The following is a 16,625-nucleotide window of genomic DNA, read 5'->3' as shown; positions in this document are numbered from 1 at the left end:
AGATGCTACTTTCCTCTGCTCCTTCCATTCCTCCCCCCTTCCTTCCATCCCTCCTAACTTCCTTCCTTCCTAGCTTTCTTCCCACCTTTCCTCCCTCCATGACCAGTCCACTAAAGAGTAGAGATTGGGTGGATTGGGTTAACACAGATTAGTGATCACTGGTCATGAATGAGTGTGTACTAAGACGGAGCCCTGTGGGAACAGGAGTTTGCCATCTAGTGCCTCCCATGGCTCTGTTTTGTGTGAGGGGGGGTTCTAAGATGATATATGGAATTGTTTAAAGATGGTCATACAATGGATCATTTAGCTATTTGATTTTGAATTTTAGGACTCAAAAAAGATATATAAAAATATTGAATTTGGCCTTCACTACTATAGCCCAGAGAAATGCATTAAATGACACATAAATGGCAAAAAAGACGCTCAAGAAATAAATCATAAGAATCAAGGTTTTGAAGTGTTTGTCTTATATATCCAGCCGATATAAGAAAGCTCAGGAAATATATATATATATATATATATATATATATATATATATATATATATATATATATATATATATATATGGAAGTATGAAGGTCGTTTTGTGCCTAGCCAATAAAGGGCTTAAATACTGTAGGTGTAATATATATATATATATATATATAACTTACTGTGTGACATTTTAACACATATTCGCACAAAGGTGTTTTGCGTTGTACTTCCTGAGCTAATTGAAACTCTGGAAGTAACAAAAAAAACATTGCAATCAAGGATAAATTGTTTCTAGATAGAGCATTTCACACATGACCAAATCACCTCAGCTATTAATCAAAAGGGACTTTTTGGCCCTGACGGAGACATGGATCACCCCCAAAGACACTGCTACTCCAACTGCTCTCTATTCATCTTACTATGTGTTCTCTCATAGTCTGAGAGCATCTGGTTGTCATGGTGGTGGCACAGGGCTACTCATTTCTCCTAAGTGGAGATTTTCTCTTTTCCTCCTCACATGTCCATCTCCTCATTTGAATTCCATGTTGTCATGGTCACTTGTCCACTCAAGCTTAACATTGTTGTCATCTATCGCCCGCCGGGTGCCATTAGAGAGTTCCTCAATGAGCTTGACACCTTGATAAGCTAATTTCCTGATTATGGTTCGCCACTCATTGTACTGGGTGACTTCAACCTCCCGACGTCTGCATTCAATTAATTTATTTCAACCTCTTTCCACTCCTTTCCTCTTTTGACCTCACCCGTTCCCACTCCCCTCCCACTCAAGGCAGGCCACTTTACTACATGCTGTTCGCCTACTAATCTCACTGCAATCCCCCCTCCAGGTCTTTGATCACTACTTAGTTTCCTTTTCCATCTCCCTCTCCTCCAGCCCCTACCGAGATGGTCATGTGTCGTCGCAATCTTAACTCTCTTAACTCTAACCCACTACTCTCTTCTCTTATCCAATCATCTCTCCCTTCCACTAAATCCTTCTCCCTCCAGTCTCCTGATTCTGCCTCTTCGACCCTACTCTCCTCCTGTTTCGCATGCTCTGACTCTCACTGTAACCTTTCCTCTCAGCTGGCTTGGCCCTCTCCTCCTGCTCCGTGGCTGTGACACCATTGCGAGATCACAGAACATAGTTGCGGGCAGCTGAGCGAAAATGGAGGAAACTTAACTTCCGGGGGACCGATCATCCTTTCTCTACCTTCTCTTCCAGCTGCTAAAGCCACTTTCTATCACTCTAAATATCAAGATTCTGCCTCTTTGCCACCTTCTCTCTTCCTTAATCCTCCAACACCTCATTCCCCTCCCTCTCTGCAGATGACTGTCAACCACTTTGAAAAGAAGGTTGACGACATCCGCACCTCATTCACTCAGCCTATTGAGTCCACTGGTCCCTCTCGCACAGAACATGCCTTGGTCTCTTTCTCCCCTCTCTTTCCAGATGAAATCCTGTGACTAGTGATGTCAGTCTGCCCAACAACTTGCACATTCAACCCAATCCCCTCTTCCCATCTCCTGACCTTCTGCAGTTCAAGTCGGAAGTTTACATACACTTAGGTTGGCATCATTAAAACTTATTTTTCAACCACTCCACAAATTTCTTGTTAACAAACTATAGTTTCGGCAAGTCGGTTAGGACATCTACTTTGTGTGTGACACAAGTAATTTTTTCAGCAATTGTTTACAGACAATTCCAGTGGGTCAGAAGTTTACATACATACACTAAGTTGACTGTGCCTTTAAACAGCTTGGAAAATTCCAGAAAATAGTGTCATGGCTTTAGAAGCTTCTGATAGGCTAGTTGACATCATTTGAGTCAATTGGAGGTGTACCTGTGAATGTATTTCAAGGCCTACCTTCAAACTCAGTGCCTCTTTGCTTGACATCATGGGGAAAATCTTGAAATCAGCCAAGACCTCAGAAAAAAAATGGTAGACCTCCACAAGTCTGGTTCATCCTTGGGAGCAATTTCCAAATGCCTGCAGGTACTACATTTATCTGTATAAACACCATGGGACCACGCAGCCGTCATACTGCTCAGGAAGAAGACGCATTCTGTCTACTAGAGATGAACGTACTTTGGTGCGAAAAGTGCAAATCAATCCCAGAACAACCGCAAAGGACCTTGTGAAGATGCTGGAGGAAACGGGTACAAAAGTATCTATATCCACAGTAAAACGAGTCCTATATCAACATAACCTGAAAGGCCGCTCAGCAAGGAAGATACCACTGCTTCAAAATCACCATAAAAAAGCCAGACTACGGTTTGCAACTGCACATGGGGACAAAGATTGTACTTTTTGGAGAAATGTCCTCTGGTCTGACGAAACAAAAATAGAACTGTTTGGCCATAATGACCATCGTTATGTTTGGAGGAAAAAGGGGGAGGCTTGCAAGCTGAAGAACACCATCCCAACCGTGAAGCACGGGGGTGGCAGCATCATGTTGTGGGGATGCTTTGATGCAGGAGGGACTGGTGCACTTCACAAAATAGATGACATCATGAGGCAGGAAAATTATGTGGATATATTGACGCAACATCTCAAGACATCAGTCAGGAAGTTAAAGCTTGGTCGCAAATGGGTCTTCCACATAGACAATGACCCCAAGCATACTTCCAAAGTTGTGGCAAAATGGCTTAAGGACAACAAAGTCAAGGTATTGGAGTGGCCATCACAAAGCCCTGACCTCAATCCTATAGAGAATTTGTGGGCAGAACTGATAAAGCGTGTGCGAGCAAGGGGCCTCAGAGGCCTACAACCCTGACTCAGTTACACCAGCTCTGTCAGGAGGAATGGGCTAAAATTCATCCAGTTTATTGTGGGAAGCTTGCGGAAGGCTACCCAAAACGTTTGACCCAAGTTAAACAATTTAAAGGCAATGCTACCAAATACTTTTTGAGTGTATGTAAACTTATGACCGACTGGGAATGTGATGAATGAAATAAAAGCTGAAATAAATAATTCTCTCTACTATTATTCTGACATTTCACATTCTTAAACTAAAGTGGTGATCCATACTGACCTAAGACGGGGCATTTTTACAGGAATTAAATGTCAGGAATTGTGAAAAACTGAGTTTAAATGTAGTTGGCTAAGGTGTATGTAAACTTCCGACTTCAACTGTATATCTCACTTCCCTCATCAACTCCTCCCTGACCACTGGCTGCATCCACTCTGACTTCAAAATGGCCCGAGTATCTCCCCTCCTCAAGAAACCAACAATAGACCCCTTTGACGTCAAAAACTATAGACAGGCATCCCTTTCTTTTCTTTCCGAAACACTTGAGCGTGCTGCCTCTGACCAGCTCTCTTATCTCTCCCAGAACGATCTTCTTGACCCTAACCAGTCAGGATTCAATATGGGTCACTCAACTGAGACTGCTGTCCTCTGTGTCACGGAGGCTCTCTGCACTGCCAAAGATGACTCTCTCTTGCCTTTGTTCTTATCCGTACTAGATCTCATCATCTCACTTTCCCTCTGATACTGCCCACACTGTAGCAATACATGCTCCACTGTCTCTGTTTCCTGGCAATAATCACAATAGTTTGATTCAATCCGGCTGTGTCCCACCCTTAATCTTGTAAAATATTGCCTCCTCTCTTCTGTCCCTTTCTGCCGTCCTCCCCTCCCCGACTTTCCTCTGTGCTTTAAATAAATGCCTGCCCTTAGTATCTATTTTCCATTGCTCCTGTCATCTCTGCACCATCACTGTCCATATCAGGCTTTTTGCCTCGGCCTTGCTCATTGAAACTACAACATCAACATCCCCACTACTAAGTGCTTGTTTAGCCAGTACATCAACTGCCTTGTTCCCCTCCACCCCCACATGGGCTGGAACCCAAGTAAATCTTATCTGTATACCCATCTGTCTAACCTTGCCATGGGTTTGTAGTACCTCATAAAGCAGGTCTTGTCTGTTACGTGAGCTAAAGGACTGCAGACTCATCAACACTGCACATGAATCAGAGAAAATAACTACTCTGTCTGGCTTGACTTCCTCCACCCACTGCAAGGCCAACAGTATGGCCATCAGCACCGCTGTATATACAGCCAGATGATCTGTAATACGTTTCCTGACTGCCACCCTATATTCCTGCACTACAAATGCTGACCCAGTGCGTCCTGTCGTTGGATCTTTTGAACCATCTGTGTAAATGGTCACAAAATCCTGATACACAGTATCCAGACGTCTATTAAACAAATCAGAAGGATCAACACCCTCCCCATCTTTCTGTAGTCTCTACAACACTTCTAGATCAACTACTGGAGGCGGGAGTAGCCATGGTGGATTTACAGGAATAGCTACTGTTGGACTAAACTCCCTTCCATACAGTCCCATCTCCTTTGCCTTGGTATTACCCACCCACCCAAAGCGTGTATTCTGTTCTTGTTCATGTTCCTAACATGCCTGTAAATTCCCTTTTGTAAGATGAGACACCCCATGTCCCTGTAGGTTGACCCAATAATTCATTGCCAGCTGCTGTCTCCTAATCTGCAATGGCATATCCCAGCATCTCCACCTGTAGCGCAGCCACTGGAGAGGTCCGAAACACCCCACTACATATTCTGAGCCCTTGCCCCTGTATGACATATAGCCTTTCCAATGACATTCAGGCTGCCGAACCATACGCTATACTGCCATAGTCTATTAGAGATCAGATCAATGCAACATACATGGTCCTCAATGAGGAACGCCCAGTCCCCCCCCCCCCCTCCTTCCCCATCGGACAGCGCATCACACTTAGCACCTTCTTACACTTTCCCACCACTCTTTCAATGCGTTCTACCAAGGTCGGTCTGGTGTCAAATTATACCCCAAGGAACCTAAATGACCCCACCCTCTCCAAGTTTCTTCCATATAACCTCAAGCATACCTCATCTCCCACCTTCCTCCTGGTAGAGAACACTGTCTGAGTTTTCTCTACAGAGAACCTGAATCCCCACATGAATGCCCAGCGCTCTACCTCATAATTTGCTCTCTGTACCTTCCTGACTATGCATGGCACATTTCTTCTCTTCTTCCATAAGGCCCCATCATCTGCAAATAGCTACCTTCCAATATCCATCTGTACTTGAGAGTAAACATTATTGATCATGATTGAGAACAACAGAGGACTAATCACGCTCCCCTGCGGTGTACCGTTATCCACCAGGTATACGTCCCTACCCTCACCCGGGATAGACCTTCCAAACAGGAAATCCTTTATCTAGTTGTACGTTCTTCCTCCTAGCCCAATAATATCAGGCTTGATTTACAACCCCTCCTTCCACATCATATCATACAGCTTCTCCACATAAAAAAGACAGCTACAACAGTCTCCTTGTTCACCTGAGGCTTCCTGACCTCTGCTTCTAAGCAGAGCGCTGGGTCCATAGTTCCCCTACCCTTCCTGAACCCACTCTGATGTGGCGATACTAGTCCCTGCTCTCCAGGAAGTAAGTTAGCCTCTATGTAATCATGTGTTCCATAATCTTACATACATGTGATGTTAAAGCTATTGGCTGATAGCTTGTTGGCCTCGTTGGGTCCTTCCCTGGCTTCCGGATTGGTACCACTACGGCCTCCTTCCAGCTTCCTGGTAGTTTCCACTCCTCTCACACTCTGTTGTACAACACCAATACCTTATCCAGTGCCTCATCACTAAGATGTGATAACATAGCACACCTCAGCTTTCCCAGGTGAAGTTAAGATATACACTTGGATAAACACTTTGGCCATCATCTCTGCCTTCTCCTCATCTGTTACTGCCACATCCTTCCCACTCGTCAACACTGGATAATTCCACTCTCTTCTGACCCCTCTCATTCTCTTAATCATCCTGCACACTTCTCCCACTTGTGTCGCCCTTCCAATGGTGTCACAGAACCGATGCCAGCATGACCTCTTTGCCTGACGAATAGTTCTCCTCACCAGGGCCTGGGCTTGCTTATACTGAATCAGATGTTGGAAGTTATACGTCCTGGGCAGTACTCTAAATGCCCTGTTCCTACTCCTCACCATTGTTCCTCACTCCTCCAACCATGGGACTGCTTTCCTCCTTCTCCTCCTCCTTGAACTCACAGGTATTGCCTCAGCAGCTGCCCCAACTAAAGCTGTTCTCACCCAGTTATTCATACTATCCACATCCCCTCTCTTATCCACTTGAGCCATCACCTGCTCACTCAGCTCCTGAAACTGATCCCACTTTGCCCTTCAAAACACCCACCTGCCTACTTCCTCCACTGACACCTCTTCCCTCCGGCCTACTGCGCATACTATGGGATAATGATCACCCCCTACTGTGGACTCCTCCCATACCTCACACTCACAGATTCCTGCCATCGCACTAGATACCAGAGTGAGTTCCAAGGCAGACTCTTTCTCTATGGCTACATCAATCCTGGTCCCTCGGCCATCATTCAGGCACATCAGATCTTTCATTTTTTTCAGATTTTACATTGCTTGGCGACCCCCCCCACACCACATTACATTACTTATATCATGGCCCTCCGCCCTCTCCAGCACTTCCAGGTCCAATATCTGATAAAGATAATAGTACTTCACTAGCACCCCTCCTCTCAACCACACCTCCACCACCACATATTCCAGTTCAATACCTTTGCCTAGCATTCTGTAAGGAAGTCCTTGCTTTATGAAGGTGGCACATCCCCTCCTCCCGCTACATCTCTGTCCACACGAACCACTACATATGATAAACTCCACAGTCGGTTTGAGCCATGTTTCATGCACACAAATCACATCGGCTTAGCTGGCACTATCTACAATGAGCTGCTTGAACTCCTGCCCATTAGCCAACAGGCTTCGAGCATTCCATTGTAGTACTACCACCATAACTAAGATCCAGTAATACATGACTCCACCCTTAGATGGTTGAGGGCATCTCAAACTACTTCCCATGTCAACCCTGTCGTACTCAGATGTCTCCCAGCCGCTTTCACTATTAGCTGAATCCTCCCTGTTGTAGACTCTACTTTGGCAGTTATATTGATAGCTCCTGCTATGATTGTCACTAGCTTTCTCTTATCTATGTATGCCATATCACCACCCACCTGCCCTGTAATCCCCGGTCTATATGTTCACGCCTACCGCACCTCTGATTCAGAGGGTTTGGGTTAAATGCGGAAGACACATTTCAGTTAATTGCATTCAGTTGTACAACTGACTAGGTATCCCCCTTTCCCTTTCCTACCCATCTCTCCATCAAACCTGTATCTCCCTCGACCTGGACCACCCTCACTGCCTCAGCATATAACTCCCTTCACTCCACTCTCACTTGTTGCACTTCCACTGCCTGCTTCATTGCCTCACACCCACCATATGCCACACTATGAGCACCCCCACAGCTGCAACACCTTGGTTGTACACCATCATTACACGTTTAATACTCCCCTCCGCATCTGGCACACACCTTTTTCTCTTTATAGGCTGTTGCCACATGCCCAAATCTCTGGCAGTTATAACATTTTAAAGGCTTCGGTTCATACACCCTCACATAATAACTCATATATCCTATGGTTACTTTATTTGGCAGTACCCTGTCCTTGAAGTGTAACAGAATAGACAAGATATCCACCTTAACTCCACCCCTTTTTGCTTGTAATCTTTGAACATTCAATGGAATGCCTCCTCAAGTTGTCGCCTACCTCTTTAATGCTAACACTCACAGGCACTCCTGTTATCACCCTTTTAATCCACTGCTTCCCTGCTTGATCAGTTCAGTTGCTCGAACATCACCTTACACTTCCCTTTTTTACAGAACACCAACAAGCTCCCATCTCTTAACACTTTTGCATTGACAACTTCCCCAATCAACTCTTTCATCACAGCCGTCAACCTCATTGGACTCATCGCCCCAACTCCCCCTTCCTCTCTAAACTTCGGAATCACTTTATGCTCCTCCTCACATTCATACGCCCCTCGCAACTTATCTCGCACTTCCTCCGCACTCTACCTCCGAACTTCTACTAGCATTGGACACTATGTTGCTCTCCTCAAATTAAATTTTCTGCCATCTCTCTGCCTCCATAAACCTCTCGCTTCCCTTCAAACCCCTACTCCCTTTCTCTCCCGCTTTCATTTTTTATTTTCAACTCCCCCCTTAATTTGTACCACTATGCTCCATACTTGCTTCTCTTTCTTCTCCATCACTATCTCCTACCATCTCTGACCCAGTCACAGCACAGCCGTGCCGAACCGCCACCAAATCGAGTGAAGTTTGATTGTTTGTTTATCAACTATTGATACCGGAGCTCTGATCATCCCAACAACCGTTGCCAGCAATTCCGTCCACACTAAATTAATTCCCGTCAGAGATACTTTTGAGGAGATGGGGAAAACTCCATTGGAATTGTCCGCTGGGTGTAAGGTTAGTTGGTAAGCCAATTTTTCTTCCCTTTTTCCCCATCCCTTTTGAGTCACAAAGTGTAATGAATTCACACTCCAGAACAGTAGGTGGCATCACAGGGCTAGAAAAGAAAAATATGAACAGGGACCGGCTTCACACTCCAGTACAGTAGGTGGCGGTCAAGGCACCTTTCATTTGGTTTTGATCCGCTAATACAAATGTAAAGAAGAAGACAAAACAGTGAGAAGGGGGAAGAGAGAAGGAAGTGAGACAGTGGATGGTGGTTGGAAGAGCGTGCTTGTTTGGATTGGAAAAGCATTGCAGTCGCTTTTGCTAAAGAAGAACATCAAGACGAAGCAGCTGCTTTATAAGTGGGATGCACTGTTGAGCGCTACATTCCGAGGGGTTTGTGCTGATTGTACAGAGATTGTGACAGCCGGTTAAATGGTGTCCCTTGAGAAGGCAAGAACAAGATGTATGTCAGGAGAAGTACGATATCATAAGATGTATACTTGGAATACAGAGGAGGAATGGAGGTCTAAGAGAGAGGGTGAGCTCGAGCCAGTTAAAAATGGCGGGAAAAAGGGAGATGGTTTGTTACAGAAGAATGGTGGAAAGTGTAAGCAGAGTGAGCTGAAGACAGGAGGAGAAATGGAAGTGAATGCGGTTGAAGTGTCGGAGGTGGTAGGTGTGGTGAAGTTCTTGGAGCCCGAGGCTCGCACCGAGGGTCAGGATAAAGATGTCTGTGACTGTTTTTTTGTTGAAAAAGTGGACCCCTGCCTTTTGGCTGACCCATTTCTGGTTTCAGGGTGGGTGAAAACAGAGTTGGGTGCTGTGGAATTGGTGAGGGTAACCAGAAGTGGTCTTGTGATAATTGTTTGTGTTTCTGCTGGTCAGAATGGGGGAAAGAAATGTGAATTGTTTTGCTCTCAAGATGTTGCGTCTTTTCCCACCAAAGTGATGTTAAGATATAGACTACAGTTCAAAACTTTGGGGTCACTTAGAAATGTCCTTGTTTTTGAAAGAAAAGCTCTTTTTTTTTGTTGGTCCATTTTAAAATAACATCAAATTGATCAGAAATACAGTGTAGATATTGTTAATGTTATAAATTACTATTGTAGCTGGAAACGGCTTACTCCATTAGAAATATCGACATAGGTGTACAGAGGCCCATTATCAGCCACCATCACTCCTGTGTTCCAATGGCACGTTGTGTTAGCTAATCCAAGTTTATCATTTTAAAAGGCTAATTGACCATTAGAAAACCCTTTTTCAATTATGTTAGCACAGCTGACAATTGTTGTTCTGATTTTAAAGAAGCAATAAAACTGGCCTCCTTTAGACTACTTGTGTATCTAGAGCATCAGCATTTGTGTGTTCGATTTATAGGCTCAAAATGGCCAAAAACAAAGACCTTTCTTCTGGAACTCAACAGTCTATTCTTGTTCTGAGAAATTAAGGCTATTCCATGCGAGAAATTGCCAAGAAACTGAAGATCTCGTACAACGCTGTGTACTACTCCCTTCACAGAACAGCGCAAACTGGTTCTAACCAGAATAGAAAGAGGAGTGGGAGGCCCCGGTGCACAACTGAGCAAGAGGACAAGTACATTTGAGTGTCTAGTTTGAGAAACAGACGCCTCACAAGTCCTCAACTGGCAGCTTCATTAAATAGTACCCGCAAAACACCAGTGGTAACGTCAACAGTGTAGAGGTGACTCCGGGATGCAGGCCTTCTAGGCAGAGTTCCTCTGTCCAGTGTTCTTTTGGCCATCTTAATATTTAATTTTTATTGGCCCGTCTGAGATATGGCATTTTCTTTGCAACTCTGCCTAAAAGGTCAGCATCACGGGGTCGCCTCTTCACTGGTGACGTTGAGACTGGTATTTGGGTGTGCAATACTTTACATCAGAGGAGTTACAGGGTGTGTTAAGTGGTGGTGTCCCATCCTTTCAGGTTGTTGGCCTGAGGTAGGACTACATAGATTTATATAATGGAGTTGGGTGGTATTTCGGTTTTAGTTTTTTTGTGAGTAGTGTTAGATGGTAGGGTATTTGTTTTTTTCAAGGAAAGGGTAAGGGAGTTGTACTCCAGTCTAGTAGGTGGCGGTAATGCAATATTTATTAGATGCCAACCGCCGTTACACCTCATTGAAGAAGAAGAAGAGGAGGAGCGAGGGGGGAAGCAAGTGCAGAGACGGGGGGCCATTGTTCGCTGCTGGCTAGGAACAAAGGGTTTGGCTCCTTCTCCACTTTTCAACATCTGTGTTGCTAAAAAAAAAAAACGCTATCTTGGAGGAGCAAAAATAACGCAACTGGGGAAATACTAATTATTGCCACTTTTGTTTTGCTTTTCGTTTTGTTTCGGAGGAGCACTGAAATAACGGCTATTTTAAGCTGAGCCTGAAGGTGCTTCAAATTGGGACAGTTAGCATTCAAGCTAACCTGCTAACCGAGCAGTGGTGTTGAAAAAAAACACCGTTTCGTTTAACCATTCGGTGCAGGTATGGTGGATTGAAGTGTTAGCAATTATCTCTAGGTACTAGTCTTGTTGCAATTTAAGTAGCAATGAATTATTATGATGCAAAAGTGAAATTTCGAATGCGGCTCGTGCAGCTAGCTAACGTACTTAGTTACTTAACAGTTAGATGGCTAACGCCAGCGAGCTAACTTCACTGTCACTGGTCAACAGACAATCTTGCTGTTGTAGCTAGCTTGCTATCAGCATCCAGTCAAACCTTTGTTCAACTGATCTCACGCGACAGTATTCATCAAGATAAGACAATTAATGAAGAATTTACCATGTAGTTGGCTGCTAGCTTCTCAGCTCTTCGATGTTTAACGTAATCTGTACTAGGCTCATAATGCTGTTTTTCGGTGTGTGCAAATGTCAATTGGCGATTTTTGTTTTTGTTGTATTATTCAATTCTCGTTCTAATCAATCATAACCCCCTAGATAGAGTATAAGCTCATCCAAATCTCTTTGAGTGGAAAATTCCAAACAGGCCGTAGATCAGTTTCTCTAGTAGTAGACTTCACCCACTCCAAGATAGGTAGGTCAATGGCGCTATCATTGATAGTGTGTGTCATTTTGGGAATATAGGAGAGGTTTGTCTGTGACTCCTATATATGACATCTACAGTGACATGATGCTCCTCCGTGTTAGAACTCTGGAAGCTTGGACTGATGTCATCCATCTACATCTGTCATAAATGTATTTTACCTTTATTTAACTAGGCAAGTCAGTTAACAACAAATTCTTATTTTCAATGACGGCCTAGGAACACTGGGTTAACTGCCTTGTTCAGGGGCAGAACGACAGATTTGTACCTTGTCAGCTCAGGGATTCGAACTTGCAACCTTTCGGTTATTAGTCCAATGCTCTAACCACTAGACTACGTTGCTGCCCATAAAGACAATAAACCCCCGTCCTCCATTTTGAGAATTAGGATTGACCCCCAGAGTAGGGTGAGTGGATGCCACCAACTGCTTATCCATTCTAATCTCATGTTGGCATGGCTATATGCAGAGGTTGAAGGCTTGAAGCCAGTCTGTGCAATGAAAGTATTTTTATTGATTGTAGGATGATTAATGAGTAATTTAATATGATGTACCTGTCTAGCCTAGAGAAAGGCTGAGTGTATACAGGGGGATGTCTGGGGCTGATGTCTGGTGTACCAGGGTTTGGGGTTGCTGCCAGGTCAAAGGTCATGCCAATAGAACTGCAGTGAACCCTGTAGGGGAGGATAGACAGCCTCTCTGGGGTGCAGTGAAACAAGGAGGGATTTGAGTGCTTTTTTGGGGGGGGGGGGGGTATATAATGTGTAATGTAATTCTCCAAACAATGCTTTATTGGTGAGATGCAGGATTCTGCTTTTGGGAGCATATTAGAGTTGTAGAAGCTATCGTTTTTCCTGTGTTAAGGCCTCAGCATGTTTCAGTTCTGCTGGTGCCTAGCCAAACTCGGCTAACCGAACGTGTACTCGCATACTCCCTTAAAAGACCTTCGCTTGAAAAACGAGAAGCCGTAGCCAGATCCTCAAAATAGTCATAATTAATCAACGATAACTCAAGATATCTGTCATTAATTTTGACGCTTTTGCAGAGGAGATCTTAGTCGTGCAATTTCACATCTAAATGAGCTTTTTGGTGCGGTATTTCTCAATGAAAAAAGGTATTTGAAAACGAGTCGTCTCTCGTTTAAAAACAATACTTTATTGAAGAATCCCTACTGTTGACTAATCACAGAGGAAGGGGCGTAGGCTTCAGTTTGCCTCCAGAAAAAATGTGTGCCGAACAGCCAAACAAACCCTCAGAAGTCCAAAACGAAATAAAACGACACAAAATGCCATAAGCCTCTTCGAACAGTATTGGCTGGGAAGCATTTGGATGCCTTTTATAATGACCTGGGCTGGCTGAGTTGTGCACTAGAGGAAGGAGGGCAGGCAGCTCAGGACAGTGCACATATCCCCATCTCTCCCTCTCTAATCTCTCTCTACCCCCCCCCCCACCCACCCGTTGTTGACGAAGTAGGCCACAGAGTAGCCTTTTTTTATATATATATATATATATATATATATATATATATATATATATATATATATATATATATATATATATATATATTCCAGCCATACTTCTACAGATGGAGATGTGATGTTATTGAATACAGGTTGAGACTCAACGCAGTGTTTGTCTTCAAATTCAGTAAGCCTTAGAAGGGGTGTTTAGTTACAGCAGCGTTGTAATGAAGGCCTGAGTGGTTCAGTATACACAGATCTAGGCAGGAGAAGGTTAACACCACAGCAAGCTAGAGGGAGGGGTGGGGGATGGGCAGGACAGGACACACCACACACACAGCAGGACTGTGATCACATGATTTTAGGCTGCTGTATGCAAGAGAGGGGCTTAGTGTTGTATGGTACATTGAAACTTCTGTATTTAAAAAAAAAAAAAAATGTTAAGCTGTTTGGTACTAGAATTTGTTACCTCTGTCAAATGTTTCTCGTGTGATGGAGGATCAAGTCTGTCTATCAGTGCAGCCCCTTTTATAGAGCAAAATACCTGCTCCACTTACTCAGTAATTGCAAGAGCTGTCTGGGCTGCGTTATTAGCTCCTGACTCATGCTGCACATAAATTAACACACTTGAATAATGCAACATGACATGTAAAAATTTAAACAGAATTACTGTTGGCAAAACAATGTTCATACAGGCTAGAACACTTTTACAATGCAAGACGATACTAGCTTTAATTGAAGGCTAACTTTACTTGCTAGCTTACAGCTGAAGCAACAAATTCACTACCCTAGTACTTTCTTTGTGATAATATGGAAATATAATGAAAAATATGCACATTTCAAAGCTGATTCTTACCCCAAACTTGATTAATTCACTTTGTCTATCTCACCACCATAAACTCATTCACTTCATTTCCCTCCTGCCTGGTTTCCCCAATATTCCATAGCCACAAAGCCAGAATCCACCGCCATGTTCTGCCTCACAAATAACGTCATTACTTTCTTAGAGACAGCGCACATTTTTCTAAAAGAAGACTGCTTCTTCTATGGGAACGTTAAGTACAATAAGTCCTACATGGAAGGGATTGTCATCTGTAGCGCCCACAAAATCAGTTGAAACAAGCTCGATAGCACAATGCATTCACACAGTCGTATTGAATAATATGCATTCATCTGTATCATGAATAGACCTAGGCTACATCTTGATTTACCCAGTTTATCAATAGAGATTTAGAGCAATTCCATAGTACGGTCAACTTGAGCATGAAATGGCTAATTTACTAAATATTTACCTAGCATGTGTGTATTTTGAAGTAGACTACATTTGGCCTTTTATATTTGCCTAGTTTAATGTTATTTTTACTACAAAGTAGGATACAAAAGTCTAAGTATTTTCAGTCAACCAGATTGCATAGCTTTTGGCAATTGCTCACAACTTGTTTTGGTACACACTTTATTTTTTAAATTATTATTTAACCTTTTTAACTAGGCAAGTCGGTTAACTAATTCTTATTTACAATGACCGCCTACATCTGTCCCCGTGTTTCTGACGAAGTAGGAAGGTTAATGAAACAATATTTAAAAAATGTTGGTCTATTTGACTGCTACTATAGAATTCTAAAATCTTGTGAAGATATGACATTGTGATGTGACAGACGATAGTTTCTATATTATAAAAAAAAAAAGAAAACGATAGTTTAACCTATTTAAACATGACTGGCCCTGCCGGAGTCAGGCAGAGCACAACAGTGCAGCTCACAGCCGGGTGACAAATGACCTACCTATTCCTATTTACCATAGCCTTTTTCAATAAATATTTAGGTTGACTTACTATTAACACAATGAAAGAGTAGGCCTAGAATGGAGATTATGAGCGGAGAGTGCCAAAAGTCGCGCAAAATGTCAGCATTTCTCTCGCTCACCTCTCCAATGTCCGATGATCATGGGCTTTTTCAAATCAAGTTTTATTGGTCACATGTTATTGCGGGTGTAGGCGAAATACTTGTAACAAGAATTACTTTTGCAGCGGACACGCCGTTGTCTGGCTTGTTTTAAAATCTTAATTTCCTTTTTGTCCCAATAGCCATTTTATTTGAATTGTTGGTCGAAGTATCTTTCATGGTGATGAGAGATCTTCATCGGTGAACATGCGCACTCGATCTCAGTTGAAATTGTCCCAAATCACCATTGAAAGGGTCTTGTATCACACTGTAGGCATATGATTGGTTTGTATTTATTTGCACACAAGAAAATACAATATTGGTAACATTTCTACAATGTAGTCAACATTTTATTTTTTTCCTGTTTTCTCATCTGTACTCTGAAATATGCTATAAATGAATGTTATTTCAGTCAAAGGTCGCAGTTGTAAATTAGAACTTGTTCTCAACTAGCCTACCTGGTGAAATAACTTTTTAATAAAAAATGTTTTAAAAATCTACCTGGTAGAGTGTAAATAAGATTAAAGATGCATATTTGTCTAATAGTCTGCTTTCACACATGGAGGGGCAAAAACAAGCAAGTAAATTAATTGGTTGTAGCTGGCTTAATGTTGGAGTGTGTTGGTGCGAGGCTGCAATTCATTGGTTGATTTATTTTTTATTTTTTTAGCACGGGCTGTGTACGGAGCCTCAGGCTGTAATCCCGTTGTCCAAATCGCTCAATCTCTCTTTCTCTCTCTCTAGGCTGTTCGTCTAAGTCGTTCAAGCTGTACTCCCCCAAGGAGCCCGGCCCTAACGGCAGTGCCTTCCCCCCCTTCCACCCCGGCACCATGCTGGACAGGGACGTGGGGTAGGACACGCACACATTTGCCACTTAGCTCATACTCTTAGTACTGTAAGTGTATTACTATTATCACCTATATAGTACTGGGTTTTCATTTTGACTTTCTCCTGTCTTTCCGTCTGCAGGCCAACACCAATGTACCCCCCGTCATACCTTGAGCCTGGCATGGGGTGAGTACACCGACTGACGATCACAGCATCAGCCTTGACCCCCCCCCCCCCCCCCCCCCCCCAGGCCTCGAAATAGTGTTAGAGCAAAGCTTTTAATTAGAAAATAAAGTTGTTGTGCCTTCAAGTCCAGTCCATCTGTACTGACCCTGCTCTGTCCTGTTGCAGGAGACCAACACCATATGGCAACCAGACAGACTACAGGATATTTGAGCTCAACAAACGGCTACAGAACTGGACAGAGGTGAGCGACGATGGCGATTTGGCTGTGCCCTTAGTCTGTGGTGGGAGATTGATTTATTGAATGATTGATTCACTGATGGTG

At 43.4% G+C, this 16,625-nt stretch overlaps 1 protein-coding gene across 13 annotated transcripts in view; it reads left to right on the top strand.

Moving 5' to 3' along the window:
* Positions 1-16,625, top strand: part of LOC106576859 (LIM domain-binding protein 1) — a 46,861-nt gene that overhangs the window by 18,224 nt on the left and 12,012 nt on the right. For 5 of the 13 annotated variants that reach the window (XM_045700665.2, XM_045700670.2, XM_045700666.2 and 2 more), the window contains exons 1-4: positions 9,321-9,381; positions 16,034-16,139; positions 16,259-16,303; positions 16,469-16,544. In XM_045700665.2, the coding sequence (XP_045556621.1) occupies positions 9,336-9,381; positions 16,034-16,139; positions 16,259-16,303; positions 16,469-16,544 (273 nt within the window). In that variant the 5' untranslated portion in view covers positions 9,321-9,335. Of the gene's footprint in view, positions 1-9,091; positions 9,237-9,289; positions 9,382-10,985; positions 11,334-16,033; positions 16,140-16,258; positions 16,304-16,468; positions 16,545-16,625 lie in introns of those variants that run through there. The other 8 variants (XM_014154338.3, XM_014154340.3, XM_014154342.3 and 5 more) reach the window with 5 other exon arrangements.

This window comes from Salmo salar, chromosome 18, assembly GCF_965601325.2.
Source record: "Salmo salar chromosome 18, fSalSal1, whole genome shotgun sequence".
NCBI classification, from domain to species: Eukaryota; Metazoa; Chordata; class Actinopteri; order Salmoniformes; family Salmonidae; genus Salmo; species Salmo salar.
The sequence above is the reverse complement of the archived record's forward strand: the minus strand, read 5'-3'. Positions and strand labels throughout refer to the sequence as shown.